The sequence below is a fragment of the Nelusetta ayraudi genome, unplaced genomic scaffold, assembly GCF_046127955.1.
Source record: "Nelusetta ayraudi isolate G7.1 ecotype Tasmania unplaced genomic scaffold, CSIRO-AGI_Nayr_v1 ptg000026l, whole genome shotgun sequence".
NCBI lineage: Eukaryota > Metazoa > Chordata > Actinopteri > Tetraodontiformes > Monacanthidae > Nelusetta > Nelusetta ayraudi.
The window spans coordinates 5,522,501-5,548,021 of NW_027466076.1; the positions used below are offsets into that span (position 1 = coordinate 5,522,501).

Below are 25,521 nucleotides of genomic sequence, written 5' to 3' on the forward strand. Positions count from 1 at the left end.
CCGAAGCGCCGCCACTTCCTGCTTCCCGCGGTCTGGAGACAAGAAATATTATATAGTAAAAGCGGGACGAACAACATGGCTGACGCTGGGCCCTGCAGAACCAGCCCGTTCGCCCGTCTTTGCAGTCGTTGGTGAACCACGACCCAAAAAAACCGTGACTGCTTTGCGCCTACGGCTCCATGTGTTGCCTCGCTCGCAACACACATTGACAATAACCGCCGTTATTTGTTTTTTTTGCAGCATTGTCGGCATGACAACTGCCAGGGTGAAATCAGTAAAAAATAAAAAAAATAAATAAAACGATTGGGTCCATCTTATTTATACAGTGAGGGATTTTTTTTTTTACAGGTGTTATTTCTGTACACCTTGACTCTCTGGTAATGCACAAAAGAAACCCCCTGACCTGGGTGCACCAGTCAGCTGTGGCGGTGCAAAGGTCACGTGTGTGAATGGCATCCCGCAGGTGAGATCACAGCGACCGCACCTGCTGGTTTCCCAGCGAGCAGGATCTCAGAGGATGTGGGGCTGTTGAAGATGACTGCAGCGTGTTTTTCTATCCTCTGGAAGACCTCCTCCTCCTCCTCCTCTCACCTCCTCTTCTCTCCTCTCCTCTCCTCTCCCCCTCGGCGAGCCCACGGGCTCATTACTCCGAACACATCTGTAGTGCATCTGTCTCCCTGTCCAAGCCAGGAGGACTTCCACAACTTCCACAACCCCCACCAAGGCTTTTGTCGCAGTGAAGCCATTTAATCGCAGTAATGCCGTCATTCCGTTTATATTTACCTTGATATGGAATGATTTTCTTCCTTACCGTGATTGTGGCCCTGAGACCATGGAGGTTGTCGGTTCAATGGGACCCTGACTTTCGGTTTGAAGTGTTGGACTTGGGTGGAATATGGAGAACAAGAATTTGCGTTCACAGTATGTGGCAGTTAGTGGACCTTTAACTTTCAACTTTGTACCTTTCAGTGGCAGCTTTGGCATTTGTGCCTGGGTAAGTGCTCATTATAAGGCTGCTTCCTCTCTCTTATCTCAGTGGCTGCTCAACCGTGGTGTGCGTCATGTTGATAAAAGTCTGTGGGGTGATTCCATTGACCTGATTGCATTTAATATATGGAAAGACAAACTAGGATGATGTCGCTGAGGATTGATACTAACATTTAACACCAAATGATTGAGTTGTTTGGTGCTGAACAGGTGATATAACTGCAGTCCATCTTCTCAGTGGGTGATCCACTGGTTACCTCAAAGTATATGGTTCTGAACAGCCTGGTTGAGGAGTAGTTGAGGAAATTTAAATGGGCTATGCATTGAGAATAAGATTGGTAGTTTCCATCTTGCATTTCAACAGTGTGCCTCTGTCGTTTGCCAGCAATAAACAGTGCAAACGATGGAGAGCGGCTGGTGAACACGTCACCGCACATCAGGTCCATGAAGCCCACTTTGAACATCATGTAGGACCCCCCCACATAGGGTCACTCAGGGCTGTTTGAGCGTCGTCACGCTCATTCCTGCTCTCCAGTGCAGCGCTTTAATGAGCAGCTAATGGTTGTAGCAGTGCAGGTTGTAAAAGTTGACGGTGTCTTTCTCAGCTGTAAACTTGCTCAGCTTCTTATCTCGGTGCAATCAGTGGAACACATGTCGCAAAGGTATTAAGAACATTGAGAACAACTGGGTCACAAACATCCAGTTTGGTTGTAAAAAATCAGAAACTCTAGCATGGGAAAAATTAAAACCAGAAATTTCTCAATTTGAGCAGCTTTTGCTCAAGCATTTTCAACTAAATAGATCAATTCCGTTGTGAGCTTGAGCTAAAAGTCATTAACTTGTTTTATTTTTCTTTGTGAATTTCAATTTATTCACGAAACAAAAGAGCGTTCCCGCACACAAAGGCCAACCTGCAGAATGACGTTTTGGTTCCTTTTTTCAGACCTTTTTCATGCAAATTCTGCAAGTGGTGTGCGTTTTTTTGGTTTTTTTTGTTTAATTTGGACTGAACTGTCACCCTCTGACGCACCTGCCAAGGAAATAGATGCGAGAAGATTTTTTTTGCCTTTTTCAATTTATTCACCAACAAACCAGTTTGTGTTTTCATCCGGCTTTTCTCTTCCTGTTGTTCCCCCAAACTGGCCGTGCCAGATGGAATGTTTTCCAAATCCTTTGGACTTGTTTGACATCTTCATCTGGTGATTTGCCCACGGAACACATTTGTAAAGGGGGAGAGGCATTCAGAACAGTCTTGGGAGGTGATTAGACAAAACCCCTGCGTCTCGCGCTCAAAGCCGCGACAGCTTGAGGCCACCGATTGCTGCGTCTGTCGTCCTGTGGCAAATTGTGGGCGATCTCAGCGCTTCAGCGAACTCTCGCCAGCGACTTGAAAATATGTTTTTCCGGCGCTCAAACTCCTCTGATCCTATGTTGCCAAAATGCCGTCCAGCAGTCATGGTGTTGATTTTCTTGAGCAGAATCAGGCAGGCTGCCGTCTTTATTCCTGTGTTGATTAGTCTTTGTCTTCTTCTGTGGTCTTTAACGGCGCCCCACACTGGTTGCGCTCTGCTTTAGTCACAATTAAAAGGATGCTGATGAGCAATCAAATCTCAATCAAATCTCAGCTGTTACTCTGCATTGCAGAGATGCAAATAGTGAAACAACCAGTGCATGCGGAGGCTCTGTGCATCTTCCCTCCCTCTGCTGATCCATCTTTGTCTGCTCCATTGACTGTCGGCAGTCTGCGACAACAAAAAACGACAACAAAAAAAACCCCACATTGCTGCGGCAGGTGAATCGCTTGTGGAGGAGGCCGTTGGTTTCCCTGTTTTGGCGGTGCGGACTTTTAATGGAGCACATGAGTCATGAATGCACCAAGCAGGCGCGTTGAACCACACAACGCTGGAGAATCTGTTTCCCTGCGCAAAGCAGAGCGTGGCGTGTGGCGTGCAAATGTGGCCAGGGACCGGCAGCAAGGAGGGGCTGGGAGGGAGAAGTGAGAACTGTTAGCGTTCGAAATGGAACGCTAACTGATATGTGGAGGGCAAAGCGGATCGAGTTTTAAAGCACTCAGCCCTGGGAGTAGCGGAGATGTGGTGGGTGTGGCACCAGGCCTGGGATTCGTCCATCCTGCTTCCTCAGACAGAGTTTCTGAGTCTCTAAAGCAAAGATTAGAGCGGCGCAACATTGGAAGAACGTGCGCTGTAAACCTAGAAATACTTCATAACAATATCGTTTGAAGGTCCGGCGTGGAGTATTTGTTGCAGTCTATGGGAAAAAATACTTTTTTGGGGGCCCGCTCTTGCAATACCACAGGTTGCCACTAGAAGAATGGGATGGACGTACCCTATCAAGGTCTTATGATACATCCATGGGCAAAACAGGAATGGACGGTACATTGAACGCTTTGAAAGCTTTTCTCTGCTGTGTGTACTCTTGACATTGCAGTGGCAGTCAGTACATTTGGGATATATTGGTGTGATTCAAAGTCTTTCAGGGTCATAAAAGTAAATCATTGAGAATTTTCCGTCTCACTTGCGTCTGAAGGTGAACTTTAAGCACTGTACACTCTGAGTGATCTGGCCAGTAACTGCTGCCATCAGTTTAACAGCAATCCCTATGTGCAGTTGTTCTTCCGCTAGGCTATTAGCCCTGTCGCCGTACTATTACAGTTTGTGCCACTGAGAGCATTATTTCATCAAAGGGAGTCACAAGCTCCTAATCAGCCTGTCTGTGTCTTCATGTGAGGAAGATTTGCTCTGTGTGGTGGAGGAAGAAAGCAAGTTTTTTTGCTGGGGCAACGTGGCTCCACTTCAGCTAATCCACTGTTCATGACCAAATATTGTCTCGGCCACCTCGACTCATTAGGTCACTAAAGGGCAAATGTAACTGCTCTACGTTTACTCACGTCGGCAGCAATTTATCGACGGCTATAATTTTGTTCTCTGTGTTAAATTAGCCCGTGACAGGCAGTGCTAATGTAATTTGTAAATTGTTTTCCACAAAAAAAAAAAAAAAAAAAACCCAGCTAGACCCATCAGAGTAGGAGTAGAGCGGAGATGAATGGGCGAAGGACACTCCTGCTGTGACAGAGCACTCAGGGCTTCTGATGAGGCGCATTAGTTGTCAGAGTCGCTTTTACGAGACTAAATTCAATGTCAAAGCCGTCCGTCTTTGCAGTTGACAGCTGAGCTACGAGCCGCCGGCCACCGCTGCAGGATTAGCTTGTGTTCGCAAAGTCCCCGAAGGTGAAGGAGCCTCTTAAAAGTTTTTGAAATTCATCACAAATTTGACCAAAGTTTTTTTCAGGTGTGTCAGGTGTTTTTCTCCATAATTCCCCACTGTTCCTCAGAGATACATGGTTGGAATGATGAAGAAAAGACACAATACTTTAAATACTCATGTATACTCATGACAGGCAGCAGGTGGTGAATTGTATCAGTTAGTCATTATACCGCTGCAGAGGAAGAAGAAGGTGGCGGTAGGGGAAGGGACCTTTGCACTTACGGTGGCTCTTCACTGGTCTCCTGTCAGTTTGGAATGCAACACTGTCAATATATCATACAATAAAGAAAGTCTTGGTCCACGAAAAGCTAAAATGACCTTGACTAATCATGGAAGAGATTCTAAAAAAAAAAAATCTACGTTGTTGTATTTCCATTGATGAAACGAGCCCCTGGTTGCCTCGTGACTGAAGATGGACCTTCAGACAACAATGGATGGATCCTGGATGGCTGCTGATACAGCACCTTGCTTCTGATGAAATGAATGTGATTGGTCGACCAATCTGGATTTCATTGATCACCGATCGATGACTTCGGTCCATCAAATAGGACAAAAGCTATTTGTGAAATCTCACTTGACCTTTCACCGGTCCAGTAGGACTCACAGGTGTTCGCTGGTAGCCGTTGCTCTGCGTTTCACCTCTTCTGACGTCAGAACCCAGCGGAGCGTTCGCTGAGCTCTCGGTTCCCACGCCCCCGTGCAAGCGCCATCACTTCTCCAGACTAGAAGATCTGTCGACGAGCTGAGCAGAAGGGATGGTGGACAAGCACCAGCTGATGGCACCTATTCTTCCCACTTCCCTCTGGTCTGCTTTGACTTTGGCTTGAAAGCTGTTTCAGTTTTTCCTTGCCAGACCTCCTGCTTGAAGCCGTCATATGTCCACGATGGCACCTTGCCAGTGCCGTGCTGCCAAACTGAAGATACTGTCACATTCCAGCGCTTCTACTTTTCTTCTGTGTGTTGACCTAGCAATGCCAGCCTTTTCTGACGGTCTTCACTGGCCACATCCAATCACCATCATGGTTAAATCTCATCATTTGTTAGATTCACCCGTTTTCATGGCTTTTTTTTTTTTTTTACACATTTTACAGTAACGTCCTACTGTTAAAAAAAAAACCCCATCAGATAAAAATAATCTCAGTTTGGTTAAAACGCAGCACATAAATTCCTCCCTGACCAGATGTGCCGATTGTGTAGAAAACCCCTCCACTTTGGTTAGTTTCTATTTGGTTTGAACCTATGGAAACCTCCTGCTGAGAGTTTTGTGTCTGGCAAGGAGCTCTGGACTGTAAGAGCACGAGTTGGAGAAAACTAGCTTTATTCTATCGGTCCGTTCTCGCAGTTTGACGTTTCGTAGCCGTTCAAGCAGCGCCAGAATTCAATGTAACGCAGATGTTTTGGGTCAGGACACATTGAAATGTTCAGTGTTTGATGGGTTTGTCAGTTTTTTTTGTTTTTTTTTGTCTTGTAACCGAGAGCATGTGTGTATCTACAAAGAGCAGTGCAAGTTTCACTCCCGGTATCACACTGAGCCCGGCTCTCTGGTTTCAGCGTGTTAAAGTTTCATCCCGGACGGAGTGATGTTGAGTCGTTTCAGTCTTGCAGCGCCGCTCGTCTCTCTCGACGACAGATGACTAATCATGTGTAGCTCAGAGCGACGGGATGGAAATCACCTCCAGCTGAAGCCCAGCGCTGCAGAATGTCTCCTAAGCGTCTGCTGCAAGGTCAGTTTCCTCTGCAGTTCGCCAGCCTCTGAAAACCGTTGACGACGCTGCCATCAGCCTTTTAATTCCTCCATAAAGTCGTGGCATTTTTTTTTTATTGCGCGCAGTTTAATAAAAAAAAAACCCAAATGATTCTTCTCGCGAGTAAAAACTTTTGTCTTGTTAGTTTTAAGACTTCAGCAATATCCACTCATAAATTCAAGGTGACCTCAGATGTGGTGATGTAAAGAACCAGAGAATAAAAGCATGCAACGCACTCCACCTTTTCATTTCTTATAGCTCTGACTCCACTTGAAAGCAGCTGGGTCGCTGGAATTAGAGATTCTTGCACATTCATTTCACAGTCATTCATCAAAGCTGCCTTTGTGAAGCCTTTTTAAGCGCTCTTCTTTGCTATGCATTGGCAATGAATAGGTGATTCCCCACTAACTTTTCATTTTTTGCCAATGGAAATATGGACTAGCCTCAATTACCACAAGTTCCTATACGTTGCAAAGTTTCAATGTGTAGGATGTGGCGGGCTTCAAAACAAATTCAACTTTGTTTTGAAGCCCGCCACAACACTCAGAATGCTCTTGATTGACGTGCGCGGCAGGCATGAAGCCCCTCTCAGGTTCCCTCCAACCGCAGCGTATTACCGATTCCTCCCGGTTCTCTTGTGATCCGGTGCCGACGGAAAGCTTCAGCCCAGGTTGCGACCGTGGTGAATAAAACATGCCGAGTGAGACTCCTGCCGGTAAATAATGCAGGCGGCTGCCACAGCGTGGGGACGTCGCTCTGAGCGGAGGCTGCGGACGGGGTGGACATGCGTCAGACGCCTTCGTCGGAGGAGGCGCCCGCTGTAGCAGTCAGTCAGACGGCGCGTTAAGAGAAAAAAAAACAGCCAAGTGCAGCAGGCAGATTGGTTTGTCTGAAGGGAAGGAAAACATCTCTGGAGCTTCAAGCAACGTCCAGGGTTCTGACTCTGTAGCAGAGAACCAGGCCTCATTTATGATTTTTATCTTGGTAAAAGCTTAAAATACTGCCACCGTAGCTCACTGGCAAGCTCAGGAGAGGGAGGGAGAGAGAGTGAGCGCTGCAATCTAAAATGCAACCACACGATGTCACTGTTTCCTCTCAAATTCTCCAGATATTACCCAACTTTACCTTTATTTGAAACTCATCTTGCCTCCTTTGAGGGATGTTTGATGTCTCGGGGTAAAAAGTGGTTGTCACACAATTTTTGGAATGTTTTTACGTTATAAATTCTATACTTTTTATATTCATCCGGCCACCAGAGAGCGCTGCTGAGCACAGAATGTAAACCACAGCGTTAGCGACTCTGGAGTCGCACCTCCTCTTCCTGCTCCTCTCGTCTCCATCGCTGCGCCGCCTCCCTGGCCTCTTATGCAAAGCACTGACAAGCCACTGAGAGGGCGAGCGAGCGAGCGGGCGGGCGGGCGAGCGAGGAAAATGCCGCAAGCGCGCGAACGCTGAGTAAACGAGCTGGACATGCTACCGTTATGTAAAAGCGTTTGTCGTTCCGCTTTCTGCTCTCTTGGCCCGGGCGACTGCTCCGATGGCCGGCAGGAGTGGAGACTCGACGCGCATCGACGCGGCAGGAGGGGGGGGGGGGGGGGGGGGGGCGCTCGACGTGACTTTGTAGCCCGTCGTAGCCCTTCGTGACACCGTCAGAGCTCTGTGCTTTAATTTCATCTCGCATTGCTGGTGATCATGCATTGCCGCGTTAAAATGTCAGGATTGAAAGGTCGCAGGTCCTTCACGTCGTGTGTTCTGTCGCGTTCCAGGTTCGTGTTGTGCAGATGAGCAGCGCGACTCCAGGAAGCCCGGAAGGCCGCTAGACGTCTCCGCAACAACTGGTGGACGCCGCAGGCTGGGTGAATATTCTTCTCTTGCTCTGCTCCTCCACTTCCACTTCCCCGTCCCAGTGACAGACCGACACGACCTGGACCGGGCCGCAATGGTTTGCTCTCTGCAACCAACCACGAAGCAGTGGAGTCAAACAAGTGGTGTTGTGTTTATGGGTTGAAAATTTATCCGACAGCTCAGAACCGGTCTGATGGGAGCTCTCTCCATCCGACTGCTGCTGTTTGCGTGTCTGTCTATGCACCGAGTGAATCGGCACAAGACGCCGTTTGACTTTGACTAGAACGTCTGGAATATTTTTCATCTCATTGACGTACACGAGATCACTCGTTGGTTGGGGAGCAGTAGTCTGATTTTCACCGCCGTCTTGTAGAAAACACAATCGTAATGTCAGACTCTGAACTGGCATGCCAGGTGTCTACACACGTTGATGGCTTGAATAATTTAAAGTATTTTGATTAATGAAACTTTTTTTCAGACGACAAAAACCCCTGAAATCATCACGAGAACCGGATTTGGTTATTTTCATTAAAAAAAAAATAAAAAAAAAAAATAAAAAAAAAGACTGCTCATTATTTTAGGAAGATGACAAAATGCTGAATTCTGTCTCACAGTCATGTTGTTGTAATTCCGGCTGCTGACCAGCAGATGTCACTAGCATACCTTTTTATTTTCTGTCCTCAGCAGTTCACTGCCTCTCATTTACATAAAAATCTTCTCGAATGAGATTCATAAAATCAACGGGTGAATCAACTTTGATTGATAAAGCGCTAAGTGGCATCCCTAGTGTCTCGAAGGGCCTGGAGGCAGACAAACATGTTCCCCCAGAGGAAGCGGCACGCAACGGTGTGGCCAGTGCTCATCTGAACTGGTTCCACAGTGTGGAAAAGTGGTTGCGGCAGCTGAAGTCTCCGTGACCAACATCAACACGTGCGTGCGTGCGTGTCCACAGCATGGCCTGACTGGCCTCGCCGCACGCAGCTGTGTAAAGTGACAGGAAGAAACCTCTCAGAGCTGCAAAACTGAACTGCCGACGCCGTAAAAGAATAAAAATAAGCAAACTGCTGCGTGTGAGAGCAGCAGGAAGTGGAAGCCAGAGACGGAGGGTGAAGTCAGAGTGGAGGGTAGAGTTAGAAACATCGTGTCTGAAAGGAAATCATTGCTGCAGCCAGCAACGCATGCTACAATGACAGATGTAACATAAATATTCTAGCTCTGATATACAGTGCCACCCAGAACCTTAGAAATCTCCTGCAAAGGTTGTTGTATTTGCCCATGTGTGAACTCTTGTGAGCCGACAACCCAAGACAGACTTGTTAAAGGCTCGGGAGCCTTTTGCAGGGGTTTTGGATTCTTTGGACTCTTTGAAGCTACAACACTGAAGCTTTTCACAGTATTCTCATTTTCTGAGTTTGTGGCTTTGTGGTTTTAATAAGATGAAAATCTTCATCAGCAAAGTTACAACAAGGAACTGCTTGAGATGTCAATTTGCGTGAAATGGCTCAATAAAATCTGTTGCTTTCATCTTTTATGTTAAACTGCCAAAATAAAACAACTTATACTGGATATTCTAATTTTTCGGGTACTACTGTAAAAATGTACAAATATGCATACACATATACGTGTGTATATTTATATATATATGTTATGCATATATAAATATGTATAAATATATATAATTACTTTACACATATGTATATAATTGCTTTATAGCCCAGGCCGTATGCACTACAAGCTCAGTGTAGTAACTTTACAGAAATCCGTCCTGTTCTCGAATATCCACCGTTAACGTCTTAACGCGTCGTTCTCGTGGCCCGAGCAGTTTTTTCCGTTTTAAACGTTCAGTGTTTGCTGCAGCGTCAACTGTTCTGACACTTCACCTCCTACGTTGTGACGCCGGCCCATTCAAATTCCATCTTGGCGTGCACGAGGCCTGACCTGACGTGAAATATAGTCGCTCGCCTTTGCAAAAAACGTAAAGGCAAAGATAAATGGCTGAAGTGTGTTCTTCCTCCTCCTCCTCCTCCTCCTCTTGCCAGGTCCTGGTTGTCGCTGTGTGGCCGGGCAGCCTGGCTGCCTCCTGCCTCCAGATGAATGAAGAGCACCGCGGGACAGAGAGACGCAGCTGATGCAGGTCAGCAACGCTACTTCACACACACACACACACACACACACGCACACACACGTGTGTACACACACACAGCTGCAGTTTGCCACTATTCTCTACGTGAAATGCAAAGCAATATAGTTGAAAATTGCAAGGTTGAGTCATGTGAACCACAATCAGTAATGGAATAATTGGAAAAATAATAATTGAAATAATAATTGGAAACATCCCACGGTTGATAAATTTTCCCGCCTGTGAGTGGGCGGGGCCTAAGCAAGGCTTGTTTCACAATGTGGTCTTTGAGCGAACACTTTGATCTGTGTGTTTTATTGGGATGTGTTGCAGTGCGGTCTGGCAAAGACGCCGCTGTCACATCAAAGCGACGGCTCTGTGTTCAGCGTTTGACACGTGCTGTGACTTCTCTCCGTCTTTCTCCTCTCAGAGCATGCAGGTGTTTCTGCAAACATGATGAAGAAAAAGAACCCCCATAAGTGAGTTGATTGGCCCGGCGTCTCGTTTGGAAAAATATAAAGAATGTCAATAAAGAACATCAAGGAAATGAAAACAAAAATAAATCTAAGAGCCGCTTCTTCCGCGTGTCCTTGAAGGAAACATAAGAGCAGTTTGGGTCCTACCACCAAAGTTCTGTCCCAGCCTCGACGCAACATTGTGGGCTGTCGGATCCAGCATGTGTGGAAAGAAGGCGGAGGTCATGTGATCTGGAAGGGGACGGTTCTGGACCAGGTAAACGCACGGTGCCGCAATAAGAGCCAATAAGACATCAAAGCCCAATGGCCGAGCACCAGGCCTGCAAGAAAAAACACCAGACGTTTCTCAACTGGTGGGTCACGACCCAAAAGTGGTTCGCGGTGGTTCATACGTAGTGTTGTTGATGAGAATGAAAGAAAAGATACGAAATTCGTAGGAGTCCAAACTGTTGACTGCTAGTGTGCATATTTAGAGGGAAAATGTTGGGCATTTATTTTGCAGGACACCCAATTATAATTCATTCATTTTAATAATTCATCTACTAGACGTGACAGAAAGTGGCTTAGCGTTTATATTTTTTGTGGAATAAATTTGGGTCACGACTTCATGACAAAACAACAGTGTTGCTCCTGAGACTCCACCAGTTGAGAACCGCTGGTCTAAAGGACAAAAGACAAAATTCTTCATAAAGTTTATGGTGTTTTGATGCGATCAACAAGAAAAAAAAAAACAACAGTTTTCAGCCATTTGACAAACACATTGCAGCTCCAAACTCCCGGACTGATCAAAGGCCATCATTCCACTTCATCCGAGTGACTGCTGTGTTTGTGCCAGGTGCCCGTGAACCCGTCTCTGTATCTGATCAAGTACGACGGTTTCGACTGCGTTTACGGCCTGGAGCTTCACAAAGACGAGAGGGTTCAGGGGCTGGAGGTTCTCCCGGACAGACTGGGTAAGAACGGCTCTGTAGGTTGTATCACATGCAGCACACTGCGGCTGTCTGTATGAGAACATGCCGGCAAACCTGGTCTGGTGTAAGCAGTTCTAAAAAGTGAATGAACGGAAGCATTTTGAACCAGGATGTCAGTGAATGTTAGCGTCAGTAGAGGAATGGTGGCATTCTAGTTTAACATTAAAACGTTCAACGCGGTGAGGTTATGCTAATAAAGGAGGTGGTGGATTTTTAAGTACTTGGGAGTCAAAAAACCCGGAGCAATGGAGAATGAACAGAGGTGAAGAAGCGAGTGCGAAGAGGGCGGAGTGGACGAAGGAGAGTCAGGTGTGACGCACGGTGAGGGAGGATCAGCAAGAGTGAAATGAAACTATGTAGAAAATAAGCAGTGATGCTGTTTGAGGTTTGAGAGACAGCAAGCAGAGCTGCAGCGAGCAGAGATGAGAAGCGAGAAGGTTGATTAGAGGGACAGCAGTGCATTATGGGTTGTTTTGTGAGACAAAAGCCAGAGGTATTTATATGTGAATGAACAGAAGCAGAAGCAAGCAACATCAATGTGTTGGACATGCACAGAGGAGGGGCACTGGGTATGGCAGTAGAAGGATGCCGAGGCCTCCAAAGAAGAGATGTATGGACATTGTTAAAGAGGAAGTGGAGTTAGTTTGTGTGAGAGAAGAGGATGCAGACGAGCTGTGGCCGTGTAGTTCGTTTCAACTAAACCAGGGAAGTGAAGCCACTCGTACAATGAGTATGATGAGATGCTTTTGGCAGCAGGTGTTGGTTTGGAACTGCTGCCGGCTGCAAAGCCAATCTTCATCCAACTCGTTGTGCCGCAGCGAAATCCCGCCTGACAGACGTCAACCTGGCCGACACCATGATAGGGAAGGCGGTGGAGCACATGTTTGAGACGGAGGAGGGGCCCAAAGAGGAGTGGAGGGGGATGGTCCTGGCCCGGGCGCCCATCATGACCACCTGGTTCTACATCACGTACGAGAAAGACCCCGTCCTCTACATGTACCAGCTGCTGGACGACTACAAAGAGGGAGACCTGCGCATCATGCCCGATTCCAGTAAGTTCAGTGTGACGCCGTGACTGTTGGTTTGCCTACAGCGTCGGTGAATATTGGATCACATGGTGGTGCTGCAGTGAACACTGTCGGCTCACACTGAGAAGCTCGTCGGTCCCAGTTTGCATGGCCTCCCTGAGTCTAAGTGGGTTTTCCAGCGTCCGTACACAATCTGAACTGGTGAACTGGTCACGTGACCCCGTACGTCACGTCCACTGACGTGTAAATGTGAAAAAAGCGTTTCCATGACACTTTTGCGATATTCCTCTATATGGATACGTCTGAAAAGAAGCATCTCAAAGTGTTTCGCAAAAATCGAATTACAAACCGTGAGAGGTTTGGATGCGCAGGCCACCGTAGTTCACTGGCAAGCTCAAGAGGGGGAACGAGTGTGAAAAATGCTGCAATGTTACTGTTTCTTCCGCAAAATCTCCAAGTATTACACACTGAACCTTTCAAGCACAGTGGTGTCGCGTTGAAAATGTAGACTGTCTTTATTTTTCTTGATATCTTCCTCCTCCTACCTTGGCGGATGATGCCGGCCAGGCTCTGAGACCTTTGTGTTTGCGTCCCTCCGCAGACGACAGCGTCCCAGCGGAGAGGGAACCCGGCGAGGTGGTGGACAGCCTGGTGGGGAAGCAGGTGGAGTACGCCAAAGAGGACGGCGGCAAAAGGACGGGGATGGTCATCCACCAGGTGGAGGCCAAGCCCTCCGTCTACTTCATCAAGTTCGACGACGACTTTCTCATTTACGTCTACGACCTGGTGAAGACGTCGTAAGGCCGCCTTGGCGTCTGGCGGAAGGAAAACGCAGCGCACGTTGAAACTTTGAAGCGGTTGGATCGAGACCCAGATCTTTAGACTGTCAGAGGACAAAAGGAGAGACTGAAAGAAAGAGGAAACGTCACAACAGAAGAAGAGAAAATAGACACTTCTGCAGGAGATCCTAGCTTTTGTCCTTGGTTACATTATAGGCTCGTTTATGACTTTGTTGTTCCAGAGATTTGAGAAGAAGAAAAAAAGGTCAATGGTTTTACGTATGATCAGGATATTTAAAAATGTTCACAAAACTCTAAGTTGCCCAATCAGTTTGATCTTGGGGGATCAAATAGCAGATTCATTTCAGGTTAATTAGGTAAAAAAAAAAAAAAGAAAAGACTTTGTGCTACTGATGGGTGGGTGATGTCCAGCCTTGCGGCATCCCTCTGACCGTAGAACACAGAAACACACAAGTGGCTTTAACGAGGAGGTTAAACCTGAAAATGGACAACAAACTATTGGTTGAGGGAGAAGAGTTTGCTACCAAGACCTCATCAAAGAGGAGAGAACGGCGCAGCCCAGAGTCACTGATTTATTGGTTCCGTCTTCACTAGTTGAAGCCACCTGGAAGTCCGTTTCTTATGGGGAAAAATGTTTTATAGTAAAATACAATTAATAATTGTATTATTATATCATTATAATAATAATACAATTAATAACGTGTCCATCTGGAAAATGAAAAGTCCAAGTTGTGACTTTGTAGAATCTCAAAGCATTCATTTTATCCGTTAGAACTTAAAATGACTGAGTCTGGGTTCTTACTAACGGCGTCGATAAATATTCATTTATAGTTCCACATAGAACGATTTTCCTGAAGATGACGGCAAACGAGACACTGACTCTGTGACACCATGTAAAATAGACTCTAGTTCACATCAACTTCTCCAATATTGATTTGGTTTTGCCATTGAGAGAAGGGAAAAAAAAACCCCAAAGTTAGTTGATTTTCTGGAAGTTGACTTTGTGTTTTGACTCTGTAGAGATCAGAGCAGGACCAAGGTCTTCATTTGACGTTGTGCTACTTTGAGCGGTTCCATTTCACCAATGTTGGCTTAACATTTCCATGAGTGGTTTAAAAAAAAAAACACAAAGGTCCTCATCCTGATGAATCTGTTGTAAGAAAAAAAAAGAAAAAAAAGAGAGGAAATGATCGCTTATTGGGGCAGGGGGAGGGGCCAGGGTACTTTTATTATTGCCTTTTGCTTTGACCATTGCCAAAATGCTTCCTGTTGTGAAGTTGTTTGATGTTAACAATCCTTTCTTGTGATTTTTATGGAAGCCTTTGGAGTTGGTCTTGTGTTTTGTTTTGTTTTGTTTTGTTTTATTTGTATGTCACCAGTAAAGGACTTGGGGGGGGGGGGGGGAACACGAGCAAAAAAAGAAACTAGATGGAAACAAAGACTGAATGAAAAACTTGGCCAAAGCTCTCAGTGCCTGGCAGTGCGTTTGAAGCAGCAAGCGTCACGACTGAGTGGTTCCTCTCCGACATCCTCAGTTTAATACCAAAGAGGACGAGGGCCACGAGAGGAGGAAGAAAATATTGCAGGAAGGAAATTGTGACTTCATTTTGTAAATAAAGTCACAATTTTGTTGTAGACGTAAAAAAGACAAATTTTGTGTATCAAGTCGGAGGTCAAGCGTTACTGAAGCCAAGGAGCCAATGTGCTCTGGCACATGGGTCTCTAAGTCAACTTTATTCTCGAAATTAATTCCAACTTTAATCTCGAATTGCAAAGTTGAAAAAAAATTCTTATCTTAAATTTTTATTTCTCTTCTTGTGGCCCTAACCCTCTTCCGTAGTTTAAGGAGAAAATTCCCAACAGTTAACGAGCGCATCGCTCTCACGCATGCGGTCGAGTTTCGGCGGCTCTTGCGTGCTAATGTTGTTTTTTTGCACGAGGAAACGATGAGGAGCGATCAAGTGAAGTTACTACACAGTTCGTCTGCTCCAATCTGTTGCGTTGACCTTGAGAAGAAATAACTGATCCAGGCTGAAATTTTCAAAAATTGTGTTTTCATTTGCGTTTCGAGTGAGACTATACCAGTCCATCGGTATAGGGTTCTATCAGAATTATTCGCCTTGTCTCCAAACCTTCAGCTTCAAATAGACGTTGCAACGCAACAATCTTCTGACAAACCTCAACAGAATTTCAAACTAAATCGTATTTTTTTGTTATATTTTGCCTTCCTTTTAAAAAGTCTAAATTGGACACTTTTGAGCACTCACTAAACATTATTGGGAAAACTGTGCAGTATTCCATCCCTTAAAAAAAAATATAAGGTATAAATGCAGTTTTCTCGCTGACAGATAGAGGGCGTGGCCACAGCGGAGCCACAGAAAAGATTGGTGTGTGTGTAAAACCTTCGTTGTGTGTCCTTCCTGTGGTGCAGCCAGTTGCTGGGTCGATCACGGCTCTGACAAACGCGCAACGACAACGAGGACGGACTCACAACGAGATCCGTGCCTCTGTTTCCGCACTGAAGAGGCAGGGCAGGGTTACAAAGGCCGAGTTTTCCGAGAGGTTTCGTCCAAGTCCGTCACTACAGCGCCACTGTTACAGCTCCAGTCTGTTTTTCTTAGTGTTGGAATGACATTGGCCTTCAATCATCCTCCCGCTTTGTATTGTTTGTTTTTTGTATGTTTTCAAATCTATGTTAAGAATTTTTATTGTTAATGGAAACCCTGCGTGTGTGTGTGTGCTTGTTTTCTTTCTTTTTCTTTTTTTGAAAATTTAGACGTCCAGAACTTTAGCGTGTGTTTGAGTAATGTTGTTGCATTGTTAATGAGAGAGAAAAAATAGGAAATTTAGTCATGCCCATAGTCAAGGGCATATGCAATTATTTGGGGGTCCCAAGACAAACCCAATCCTCAGATAATAACAAGGTCAATAACAAGGTCAATTATGAGAACAAACACTCTTGACAGTTTAATTTCATCAAATTAAATAAGTGAAGTTCTGGACTGATTCAGTCTAATCTTTAAAGATTCATCAAAACAAAAACTTCACTTCAGAGTGAACAGACAATGAAATGATGACACATAAGCACCAGAACCAGTGAAACACTCATGGAACAGATGCGCACACAGCAGGATGCTGACAGTCTGATCAACTGATACCAACACTCTGCTATTTATACATTAATTCCATTCATCTTGAAACCCTCTGTCTGGTTCTGATTAGATAGAACCAGCCACGTTGCCACGACAACCTCCACCAGGAAGTCTGGCCGGCAGTGTGAAGACGGACCAAGAAGCCTGAATAGAATATCAGAGTTGAGGCATTGAGGCAAATGAATGCCAACACAATTCTCACCAAGAATCCTTTTATTTTATTTTCAAATGTCTTTCATTTCACATTTTGATGTTTAATTGTCTCCAGTAAAAATAGTCTCTGACTGCATCGGCAACTGCCTCACCTGCAAGATGACAAACGGTCCAGCAATAAATAATTTGACAAATCAAGCGATTACAAAAAAAACAAACAGACGGCGATCCAGATGAGGCGCAGCGGGCGTGAACGGAAGGGAAAACACAATTTAAAGATGATGATGAGGGCTTTGGATCGTTATTTTATCGCCAGGACGCCGTCGTTCACGGTCGGTTCTTGATTCTACGCGTTTCTTCTTGACGGAATCCCTTCGAGCGGCTGAGAGCAGAGGAGGGGAGGTGCCAATCTTGATCCCTCATGTTGAACAACCGTTTCTTCTCTAACAAAGTGTTTCTGAAGGTCTTCACAAAGGTCTTCACCGTTGGCCACAACTGTCTCTCTTCTTCCTCTTCCTCTTCATCATCATCGTCGTCGTCGTCGTCGTCGTGGCCTTCAAGCAGAGCGCCGCTGCCATGTTCACCCGACTGGAAGTTTCCCAATCGATGTGGACTTATGTGTGACTCAGGTGTGACTCAGGTGTGAGTGTTTGCCTTGCAGGAAGCAGAAGAGCTCTGTGAGGTTGCTGTTGGAGGTGGCAGCAGTCCTTCACGAAGCCAGTGAGCCCGAGAGCGACGCCGCTTCCCGAAAAACTCAACATTGGTCTCTTTTTGACGGCAGGACGGAACACAAACCAAACAGCTGGGGAACTGAGTAAAGAAACAAACAAAATTCCAAATCAAATTAGACTTTTTTTTTTTATATGATATGATGAGAGCAAAAATAATAAGCGTAAAGTAGAAAAAACAGGAAAAATGCTCCAAAAGGTGAAGCCTCAGCCGCTCGCAGTTTATTCTGCTGTCACTATGAAAATATCTCTCGCTGTACAAACAGGAGCAGCAAATGTTTCTGTAACAGCTTTTTCTTCCGCTTTGCCTCCACGCGGCTCCAGCCGCGTTGTCCGCGTGCGGCGCCGAGCTCCTCATTCGTCGCTGAAGGTCAGCCGGCCCGGACCTTCGTTCCTCATCCAGCGCCGGTACCGCTTCATCCTCGGGTCGGTCGCCATCTTCACCTTCATCTCCTCCTCCTGCTCCTTCCTGTACAGCTGAGGGGCCGCAGAGAGCAGTGATCAGGCACAGCGTCACCACGAAGCAGTTGCGCCAACGCGCTCTTTCAGAGTAAAAGCGTATCGCTAGGTTAGCATGGGCGACTCTTTCGCCTGAGGAGTCAAAATGTGATCTACGTCCAGGTGTCCAGGTAAGAGACAGGCGGACCTCGTTGTTCACCCTCCGTCAGATTTCATTGAAACTGCAGAAGACTCAACGTTTTGACGTAGAAGTCGTCGGATACATTTTTCCTCCAGGAAGCGTTTTGGTGGACGGTCATGATTTCATTGCTCTGCACTACTCGCGCAAAGTAAGGAGGTATTTGACTTTGTGAGGTGGGATCTCTGCACAGTGCTCGAGCTGCAGTGATGAACAAAACCACGAATGCAGGTCATTTAAAGGTCCAGTGTGTAAATTGAACAGGATATTAGCAGCATATCAACCTTTTGCCAATATAAAATGCAAACATCAAGCCAAAAGTTGCACAATGGACCTTTAATCGGCTATAGTGAGACTGAGGACGTAGTAGCTTTTGTTGCTAGACGACCTCGGTTGACGTTCGAGCAGCAGCAAGTGCAGAAAACACCAGAAAGAAAGAGAAGAGAGAGACTCTCAGCCAGCCAACCTCAAAGTTTTCTCTGATCCACAGCTGCTTTTGAAGGAAGGTCTGTTTGTTGCTTTCATCCAGGCTGTCGAACTGAGCCTGAGACATCTTCAGGTACCTCCTGGGACAAAACACAGTCCGTCAGTCAGTCAGTCAGTCAGTCAGCCAGCCAGCTGGAGTTGTCCGCCCCCCTCGCCGACCCACCTGATGATGTAGAGCTGCTCCTGCTCTCCGTACTCCTCCCTGCAGATGGTGAAGCGGTAGACCCAGGAGGCGTACCAGGCCACGTAGTGGCTCAGGTAGTAGGGGGACAGCACGATCTGGCACAGCAGGATGTCCGACAGGTTGGGCTTCTGGTAGCCGCCCTTGATGTCGATCTTGTTTTTGATGATGTCTCGGATGACCTCCTCCTCCTGCTCCCGGATCTCCTCCTTGGAGCGCCGGTTCTTGCCCTTCTCTTTGGCGCGGTTGAGGAGACCCTGCTGCTTGGCGATCTCGGTGGCCTGGATGCGGTACTTTGGGACCGTCACCAGGTAGTTGATGGCCTCCTTGTAGCTGCTGTGCCAGCTGTAGTACTGGACGAGACGAGCAGGGTTGGGCTTTGAACGCTGGAGAGGTGATCACAGCTTGCAAGGAGCAGGTGGTGAGAGCTTCAACAAGCCACAGTAAACGGGTCTTTGTGGAACTCCTCACTGCAGTGCTACATGCTGCGTTCCTCTGATCTTAACAATCTGTATGTGTGCGTGCACATTGACACTGGCCTGGGCATCCACAGTGGAGGAGCAACTTGCTTTATCTTCTATTCTTACAAGAGGTGGGAAGTAATGAAGTGCTTGGGTAGATTACTTAAGTATTTATTTTTATGTCGACTTTTTACTTTTACTCCCTACATTTACACACAAATACCTGGAATTTCTACTACTTGCATTGGAAAAAACACGCTCGTGACTTTTGTGTTTGAAAGTCTTTAAAATATACAAATTCTGTTGAAAGTCATTGACTTATCATTCACGATACCTGTTTGTAGTTGCCTGAAGTGGCGCTACTTGAACTACACTGCCAGTCAGCAGTTTGGACACACCTTCTTATGCAATTTTCTTTTTTATCTTTACGACGGGGGGGTTCACTGTTCAGTACATTTTCAGATGTAGAAGATATTCCCACCTGGAATATGGAAATGGCACAGATGGTGACCAGGATGACGACCCTGACGTCCACTTTGGGCGTGAGCCGCCTGCTGTAGTAGGCGTAGTAGTGCTGATAGTACTCCTCAGGATGGTCCAGCATGTAGTCGTAGTCCCGCCGTGTGTCCTCATCCTGGACACACACACACACACACACACACACACACACACACACACACACACACACACACACACACACACACACCTAGGTGTCAGCTCTGCATTGATTTCCACTCAGGTTTACCTGATGAGGTTTGACGGAGAGCTTTCTGGGTGACAAACCTGACTCCACTGAGATCAGCATTTGCCCAAGTATTTGGAGACGACCAATTACTACCCGTGGACCACCCACCCACCCTCTCCACCACACACTGGACAGACAGCATCTTCTCCACGAGACTGAGACAGCTTGGGGCTTCAGGAGATCCTTCCTGTCCAGAGCCATCATCAGCTTCTACAACTCTACTTAAAGTGGCGTTACATACAGACGGCAATTTCACTGTGGGTGGAAGGAAAAATCAGTGCATGCACAATGTTAAGCACCTATAAGAATATGTGATGAATGTTTGGGGGCGGGGGGGGCACGTGCAGGAGTCAGAAGCTCACTCCTCGTTAGTGGACCGGTGGAGCTTTCTGGACAAACAAAACAGGAGGACTGTCAGCTCATCAAGTTCTCCTCAAGTCATCACTCCCACAGACCTTCAACGTCTCGTATGCAGTGGCGACGAGCAGGAACTTGTTCTGGACCGACTCCATGGTCTCCCCCTCGTAACCGGGCTCTCCCGGCCTGAACCGGTCCGGGTGGTATCGGCGTGCCAGCTGTCGGTAAGCCCGGGCAATCTCCGCCTTGGTGGCCTCCCGGGTGACACCGAGCACGTCGTAGCAGACCTCGGTGCCGCAGTAGAGGCCCTCCACTAGCGCGGCGACGGTGGGCAGGCAGGAGACGGAGAGGAGGAGCACGGCGAGCCCTCGCCATGCCCTCGCCGGCTCGGAGCTCCGGCCGAGGCCGCCGCCACCGCTGCGACACCGCTCCGTGTGTGCCGACATCTCGGTCTCGTTCAAGCCGCTGCCAACTCCAGTCCCGGTACGGAGCGCTCAGCGCTGGCCGCCCGGTCGCGCTTTACTGGCGTCATCGACAGGCGCCAACGTAAAAGATGGTTCGTTTGAGACGATAGGAAACTCGTCAGGCAGGGACGTTGAAAGTGCTGGGTGTCTTGCCGTGGTTTTAGCTGGGGACCGGAGGGACAAGACGATTTGATGAGACTCGGCGTGTCAACTGTGACGGACAAGTCAATTTATAAACAGCGTCAAATATCATTTGTGAACGTACACACGCTTAATTTGGGCCAGTGTTTTGAGCCCAGAGCAGTTTCTCTGTCAAACTCACAAGATCTTTGTGTCGGGTGGCCAAATGATGACGTGCCCTGCACCGGCACGTTCATTTATAGTCTTTATTTAAATGACCATTTACAGTATTGCAGTGTTGACAGGACAGGCGGCGGTGGAGAGTCACATTGTGGGTGCCGGTTTATTAATTCAATGAGCCGCCATCTAACTTCTAATTCTAACTAACTTTTTTTTTAATGACAAAGCGACAAAAAACAAAAAAAACAAAAAAACAAATGTGGGGCTTTATTTAATTTTTTTTTTTTTTTTTAAATGTTTTGTTTTATTTTCCTTTGTGTTTGGCACTGTTTGGACGGGAACCACAGGGTCGACTTATTATCACCACCACTAGAGGGTGATAAGGTCCTCATTTCTAAACTTCTAAACCGACTTTTCCCGTGGCGTGCGATTGACTGCAACGACTGTGATTTAGTACACATTCCGTCGTGACGAAACTAAATGTTCTACACGTCACTCACTATAAATTCTGTATTTAAACAATTTCCAACGTTTCATGCACAGGTTATAAATAAAATCTCATTAAATCATTTTTAATATTTTTGTTTCGTCTACAAAAAAAATTATAAATATAGCGAAAGCGAAAGTATAGTGCACAGAAATTGGACAGATGAAAGAAAAATATTGTGTAATATACTGTATATGAGTCATATGTATTGCTTGTAAACCACAAGCAGTACATACGACTCGGACTAGGCCGTTTCAGGCAAGGCTCCTTTATACCGGATGTGACGTCGTCAGAAGGCTTTAGTCCGAACCGAAGTAAGTCACACGTGGAGTTTAATTTAAATTTTAAATGTTTATAGGGCGCTGTAAATGCGGGATAATTTAACGGCAAAGTTAACAAAAAGCCGTAAGGTGTTGTGTTATGTTAATGTCACGATAACAATAACGACGGTGGTATTCAGTCCGTGAACGTCAACGTACACTTTATGCTTGCTTGAATCACGGCGAAACGAGCCCGTTACTGTCACATTTTCTTGATGGTAAAACATATACCGCCGACGATTTTTAAATTTTTTTTTTTTTTAAATGTGAAGTTGTTAAGTAAAAATATTTTAGCACTCCTAGTTGTTTAATTAATTGATTATATGATAACTATGAAGCTAGAATAATTGTATTTAATACATACATTTCCATATAGTTTAGTGACGCTTCGTCATGATCAAATTGATCATCTTAAATTAGATATTACATTTCCATTAAACTGTGCTAATGTTAAAGATTACATGTGTAACCTTATTTTCACGGTAGCCCTATTTCTTTTTTTTTTTTTTTAAATGTTCCCCTGTTTCCAAGTGGCTTTAAAAAATATTGGGAAAAAAAGTAACATTATGTAGTATTCTATCATTATATATATACACATATGTAGAGAGACACACCATTACAATAAGTATTGGAGCAGTGTTGAAAGCACTTTACTATTTCCACCTTAGAATGCATGTGAACTGGCTAATGCACAGTGCAATCATTTTTCCTGATGAACTTTGGAAAATTACTATTACATTCTTGGATTATTTTGAAAAGCTCCTCGACTTGCCTGCTGTCCTTGGAGTTGTTGGAAAACGCGTGAACTCTGCAGTTTGCAGCAATGGCTCTCAGAGGAAAGCTGAATTGAACAAAGTTGCTTAGACTTCCGATCATCTCCTCTTTGTGTGTGAGCAAAACAATGGTGCACTCCCTGATCCTCCACCCCAGCAGGTTCTCCAGCTTTTCTAATATGTCTTTCTCACCGTCTGCGATCCGTCCCAGCTGCATCACAAGTAACACCACACACCGCCCTGGCTGACAGAACCTCTTGCACTTCGCTAACTGTTGCTGACAATCCTTCATTTCCTCGTGAAAGAAGTCTGGAGTGTCGACCACATTGACAGGGACCCCAAGTTTCCTCCCCAGCACTTTGAACGTGCACTCAGTTGTGACTGGAACAGAGCTAGCCTGAGATTTAAAAAGTTGTTCTGGTTTAAGATCTGGGTCTCTGGCGAGCAGGATGGTGTTTGCAGATGCACTTTTCCCTGTTCCACTCAATCCCAGGAGAACCACGCTGAAACTCTTCCCTATGAAAAAGATGAATGAAGATCAATACTGTGGTCAATTAATTGTCTCTGGAAACAACAACATAAACATTTTCAGAATTGCCAGGTTGCCATGGGATTATACTAAGAACAAACAAGTCACGTCCAAACAAAATTAGCGGCATCATTGCTGAGTTTAAAATGACAGTGATTAAAGTGGGAAATGCAGAATAGATTATGGCGATTTCAATTTCTGAAATCTCATAGTTCAAATGGACTGCATTTTCACTGTCGTAGGAACCTATAACCAATCAACCCCCCTTCATCTGCAATAAAACAATGACCATAAAACTACTTTTATGGTCATTGAGCAACACAGAGCTACAGAAAGCAACTATGAGTGAGTAAATCCACATCCAAGGTTTAGTTGAAACTATCCAGTCAAATTTGATGGCGCCAGTTGCATCACACGAGTGTAGTTTCACTTAGTTGAAACTGAGGAGTGGTTTGGTCTAGTGTACAACTTGCAAAAAGGCGGTTTGACCTGATAGTTTGGAAGAAAATAACAAGCTCATGAAACTATGCAATGACATATTTAACTGTGTATTGATTCTCGTCAACCGTACCTTTATTTTGTTGAATTTCTGGCTGAGCAGGTGTTGCAACTGCAACAGCTGCTGCAGCTGCATGCTGTCGGGGGGGCGAATTGGTTGGTCTTGCATCTGTGGGACAGTAAGAGTAATGTAAATTTTGTTATATTGCATTTATGTTATGTTATGTTTTTTTTTTATTCAAAAAAACCCCCAAAAGTTATAGGCACCTGCTATGAACATTTTTATATAATTTAAATATGCCTATTTATTGGGAAAAATATTTTTGAACACAACACTTGGCTTCAAGAGGACAACATTGTAAAAGTCAGTAATCTTCCAAGCTGATGAATCGGACAGCTCAATACTTACCCTCTCTCCCTCGGTAAGACATGGATTCACCAGCAAACCTGCAACAGTCAGTATCAGAATCGCTGTAAATGATAATGATGAACACTTTGGGCACCAATAATGTTTTCATGCACATTTATGTTCCTGGTATTTATTGGATTGGATTAATTGGGTAAGTAGATCTCACATTATGGTTAAAGATTCAGTCAGTTTTTCGGGATTTTATATTTGCGTTTTTAACCTTTCATTCTACTTTAAAGATGAAGTGTGCAATAGTTGGAGATTTTGAAGAAGAAACGGCGATATCAAGTGGTCACATTTCAGACTGCAGCGTCTTTCACTCTCTTCCTTTCCTGAGCTTGCCAGTGAACTACGGTAGTCATTCACTTGCCTTGTCTGAAATGTTTAAGGTTTTCTTTTTAAGAGGCCGCTTGATCTTACTGGATTACTTTGATATATTTGCCGCAGTTAGAGAATATTCAGTATGCATGCAAGTTTGGCTTTGATTGGTAATTTGATTACAAAAATATTCTGCTCACCAGTTTCAGGATGTGTTTATCATAGGCAGGTTTGATTATTAACGCTGTCATGGGTTGTGTGTCAATTCAGGGTCTTCATCCTTCGAAGAATGCATTTTAAGGCCGGTTGCTTTATAGCACTGCGCGAAGGCTCGTCCCAATTCACTAAAAGATTATGTTTTTACTGTAGGGTTTTTACTTACTTGTGTGTGTGTATGTGTGGTAAAAAATAGTCTAACCTGCCCTCCAGCGCTTCCTTTCTCCTTAAAGCAACCTGTTGGCTGTAGTTTTTGAGGTCAAACTGGTAGGGCTGACTTTCGCCGCAGGCCTTCCTGCAGTCGCGAGCCAGACTTTCAGTGTTTGGCAACCAGATATGGAAGTGATCCTTCAGAATTGGTCTGAGAGCCATGAAGCTTTCTACGTCTGGTAAGATGATGGCCAGGTACGCTGTGACTCTGTCACCAAAGACATCTTGAAGTTTACTCACTTGAGCCATAACTATGTCCTTCTGGTTGTTTTCTGAGTCAATTACAAGAAGAAACAGATGGGGGCCAGGATAAGAAACTGCCATAAAGTCGATGAGTTTCTGGTCCAGATACAAATTCTCCTCATCAAAGAAATCAGGAGCGATGATGACTTTGAAGGTGTGGTTCCCTGCAACGACGAGTTCTTGAGATGTTTTAGTGAAAGCCTCTTTTCCAAGAATCATATTTCCGATGATGTTCTTCAACTGAACTCTCTTCCCAATGACGCAGACAGTCATCTGATCAGGATATGCTGCAATGGAATAGTAAAACAAATTGTGGGGCATAAAAACAGCATAGGGGGAAAAAAGTAACAAAGCATTATAAAGAAGAAAATTCCAAGCTCTGAATGTTAAACTGCATAAACAGAGAAAAAAAGCATGTAGTCAAAGAAAATATGACTGATATGACAGGCAGTGAGCTCACAAAACCATGCGCGGATGTGTGCTTACTGTCTGTAGAGGAGCTTACGAGGCAAAAAAAAATCCCATTTGTTCAATCAAAACAAACATTCTATCTGAAGCTACTGCACATTCATCAATAAATGAACCAAAATTCTGCCCC

At 45.4% G+C, this 25,521-nt stretch overlaps 4 protein-coding genes across 5 annotated transcripts in view; 2 read left to right on the forward strand and 2 right to left on the reverse strand.

Moving 5' to 3' along the window:
* The window catches only part of spina (spindlin a), a 15,059-nt gene extending 406 nt beyond the window's left edge, over positions 1 to 14,653 (forward strand). The window contains exons 2-8 of one of the 2 annotated variants that reach the window (XM_076029339.1): positions 7,784 to 7,873; positions 9,902 to 9,996; positions 10,412 to 10,460; positions 10,578 to 10,713; positions 11,293 to 11,410; positions 12,247 to 12,480; positions 13,058 to 14,653. In XM_076029339.1, the coding sequence (XP_075885454.1) occupies positions 9,957 to 9,996; positions 10,412 to 10,460; positions 10,578 to 10,713; positions 11,293 to 11,410; positions 12,247 to 12,480; positions 13,058 to 13,257 (777 nt within the window). In that variant the 5' untranslated portion in view covers positions 7,784 to 7,873; positions 9,902 to 9,956 and the 3' untranslated portion in view covers positions 13,258 to 14,653. Of the gene's footprint in view, positions 1 to 7,783; positions 7,874 to 8,879; positions 9,058 to 9,901; positions 9,997 to 10,411; positions 10,461 to 10,577; positions 10,714 to 11,292; positions 11,411 to 12,246; positions 12,481 to 13,057 lie in introns of those variants that run through there. The other variant, XM_076029340.1, reaches the window with a different exon arrangement.
* LOC142889895 (E3 ubiquitin-protein ligase RNF180-like) overlaps positions 1 to 25,521 on the forward strand; it is a 156,508-nt gene that overhangs the window by 88,655 nt on the left and 42,332 nt on the right. The window lies entirely within an intron of this gene.
* The window catches only part of LOC142890373 (growth arrest and DNA damage-inducible protein GADD45 gamma-like), a 170,351-nt gene that overhangs the window by 50,065 nt on the left and 94,765 nt on the right, over positions 1 to 25,521 (reverse strand). The gene's annotated exons all lie outside the window — the stretch shown is intronic.
* dnajc25 (DnaJ (Hsp40) homolog, subfamily C, member 25) lies at positions 16,604 to 20,677 on the reverse strand. The gene is made up of 5 exons (XM_076029332.1): positions 20,255 to 20,677; positions 19,536 to 19,688; positions 18,576 to 18,946; positions 18,393 to 18,492; positions 16,604 to 17,766 (listed from the first exon to the last, which is right to left on the reverse strand). The coding sequence occupies exons 1-5, from the start codon at positions 20,600 to 20,602 to the stop codon at positions 17,644 to 17,646; spliced, it is 1,095 nt and encodes a 364-aa protein (XP_075885447.1). The 5' UTR covers positions 20,603 to 20,677; the 3' UTR covers positions 16,604 to 17,643.

What these genes read in the sequence shown, in the direction of transcription:
- dnajc25 (XM_076029332.1), bottom strand. Translation starts at nt 20,602, where the DNA reads ATGTCGGCACACACGGAGCGGTGTCGCAGCGGTGGCGGCGGCCTCGGC. An exon ending in GTGCCATTTCCATATTCCAG is followed by an intron (nt 18,947 to 19,535) that starts GTGGGAATATCT and finishes CGTCTCGTCCAG; the next exon opens with TACTACAGCTGGCACAGCAG. An exon ending in GGATCAGAGAAAACTTTGAG is followed by an intron (nt 17,767 to 18,392) that starts GTTGGCTGGCTG and finishes GCGGCCCCTCAG; the next exon opens with CTGTACAGGAAGGAGCAGGA.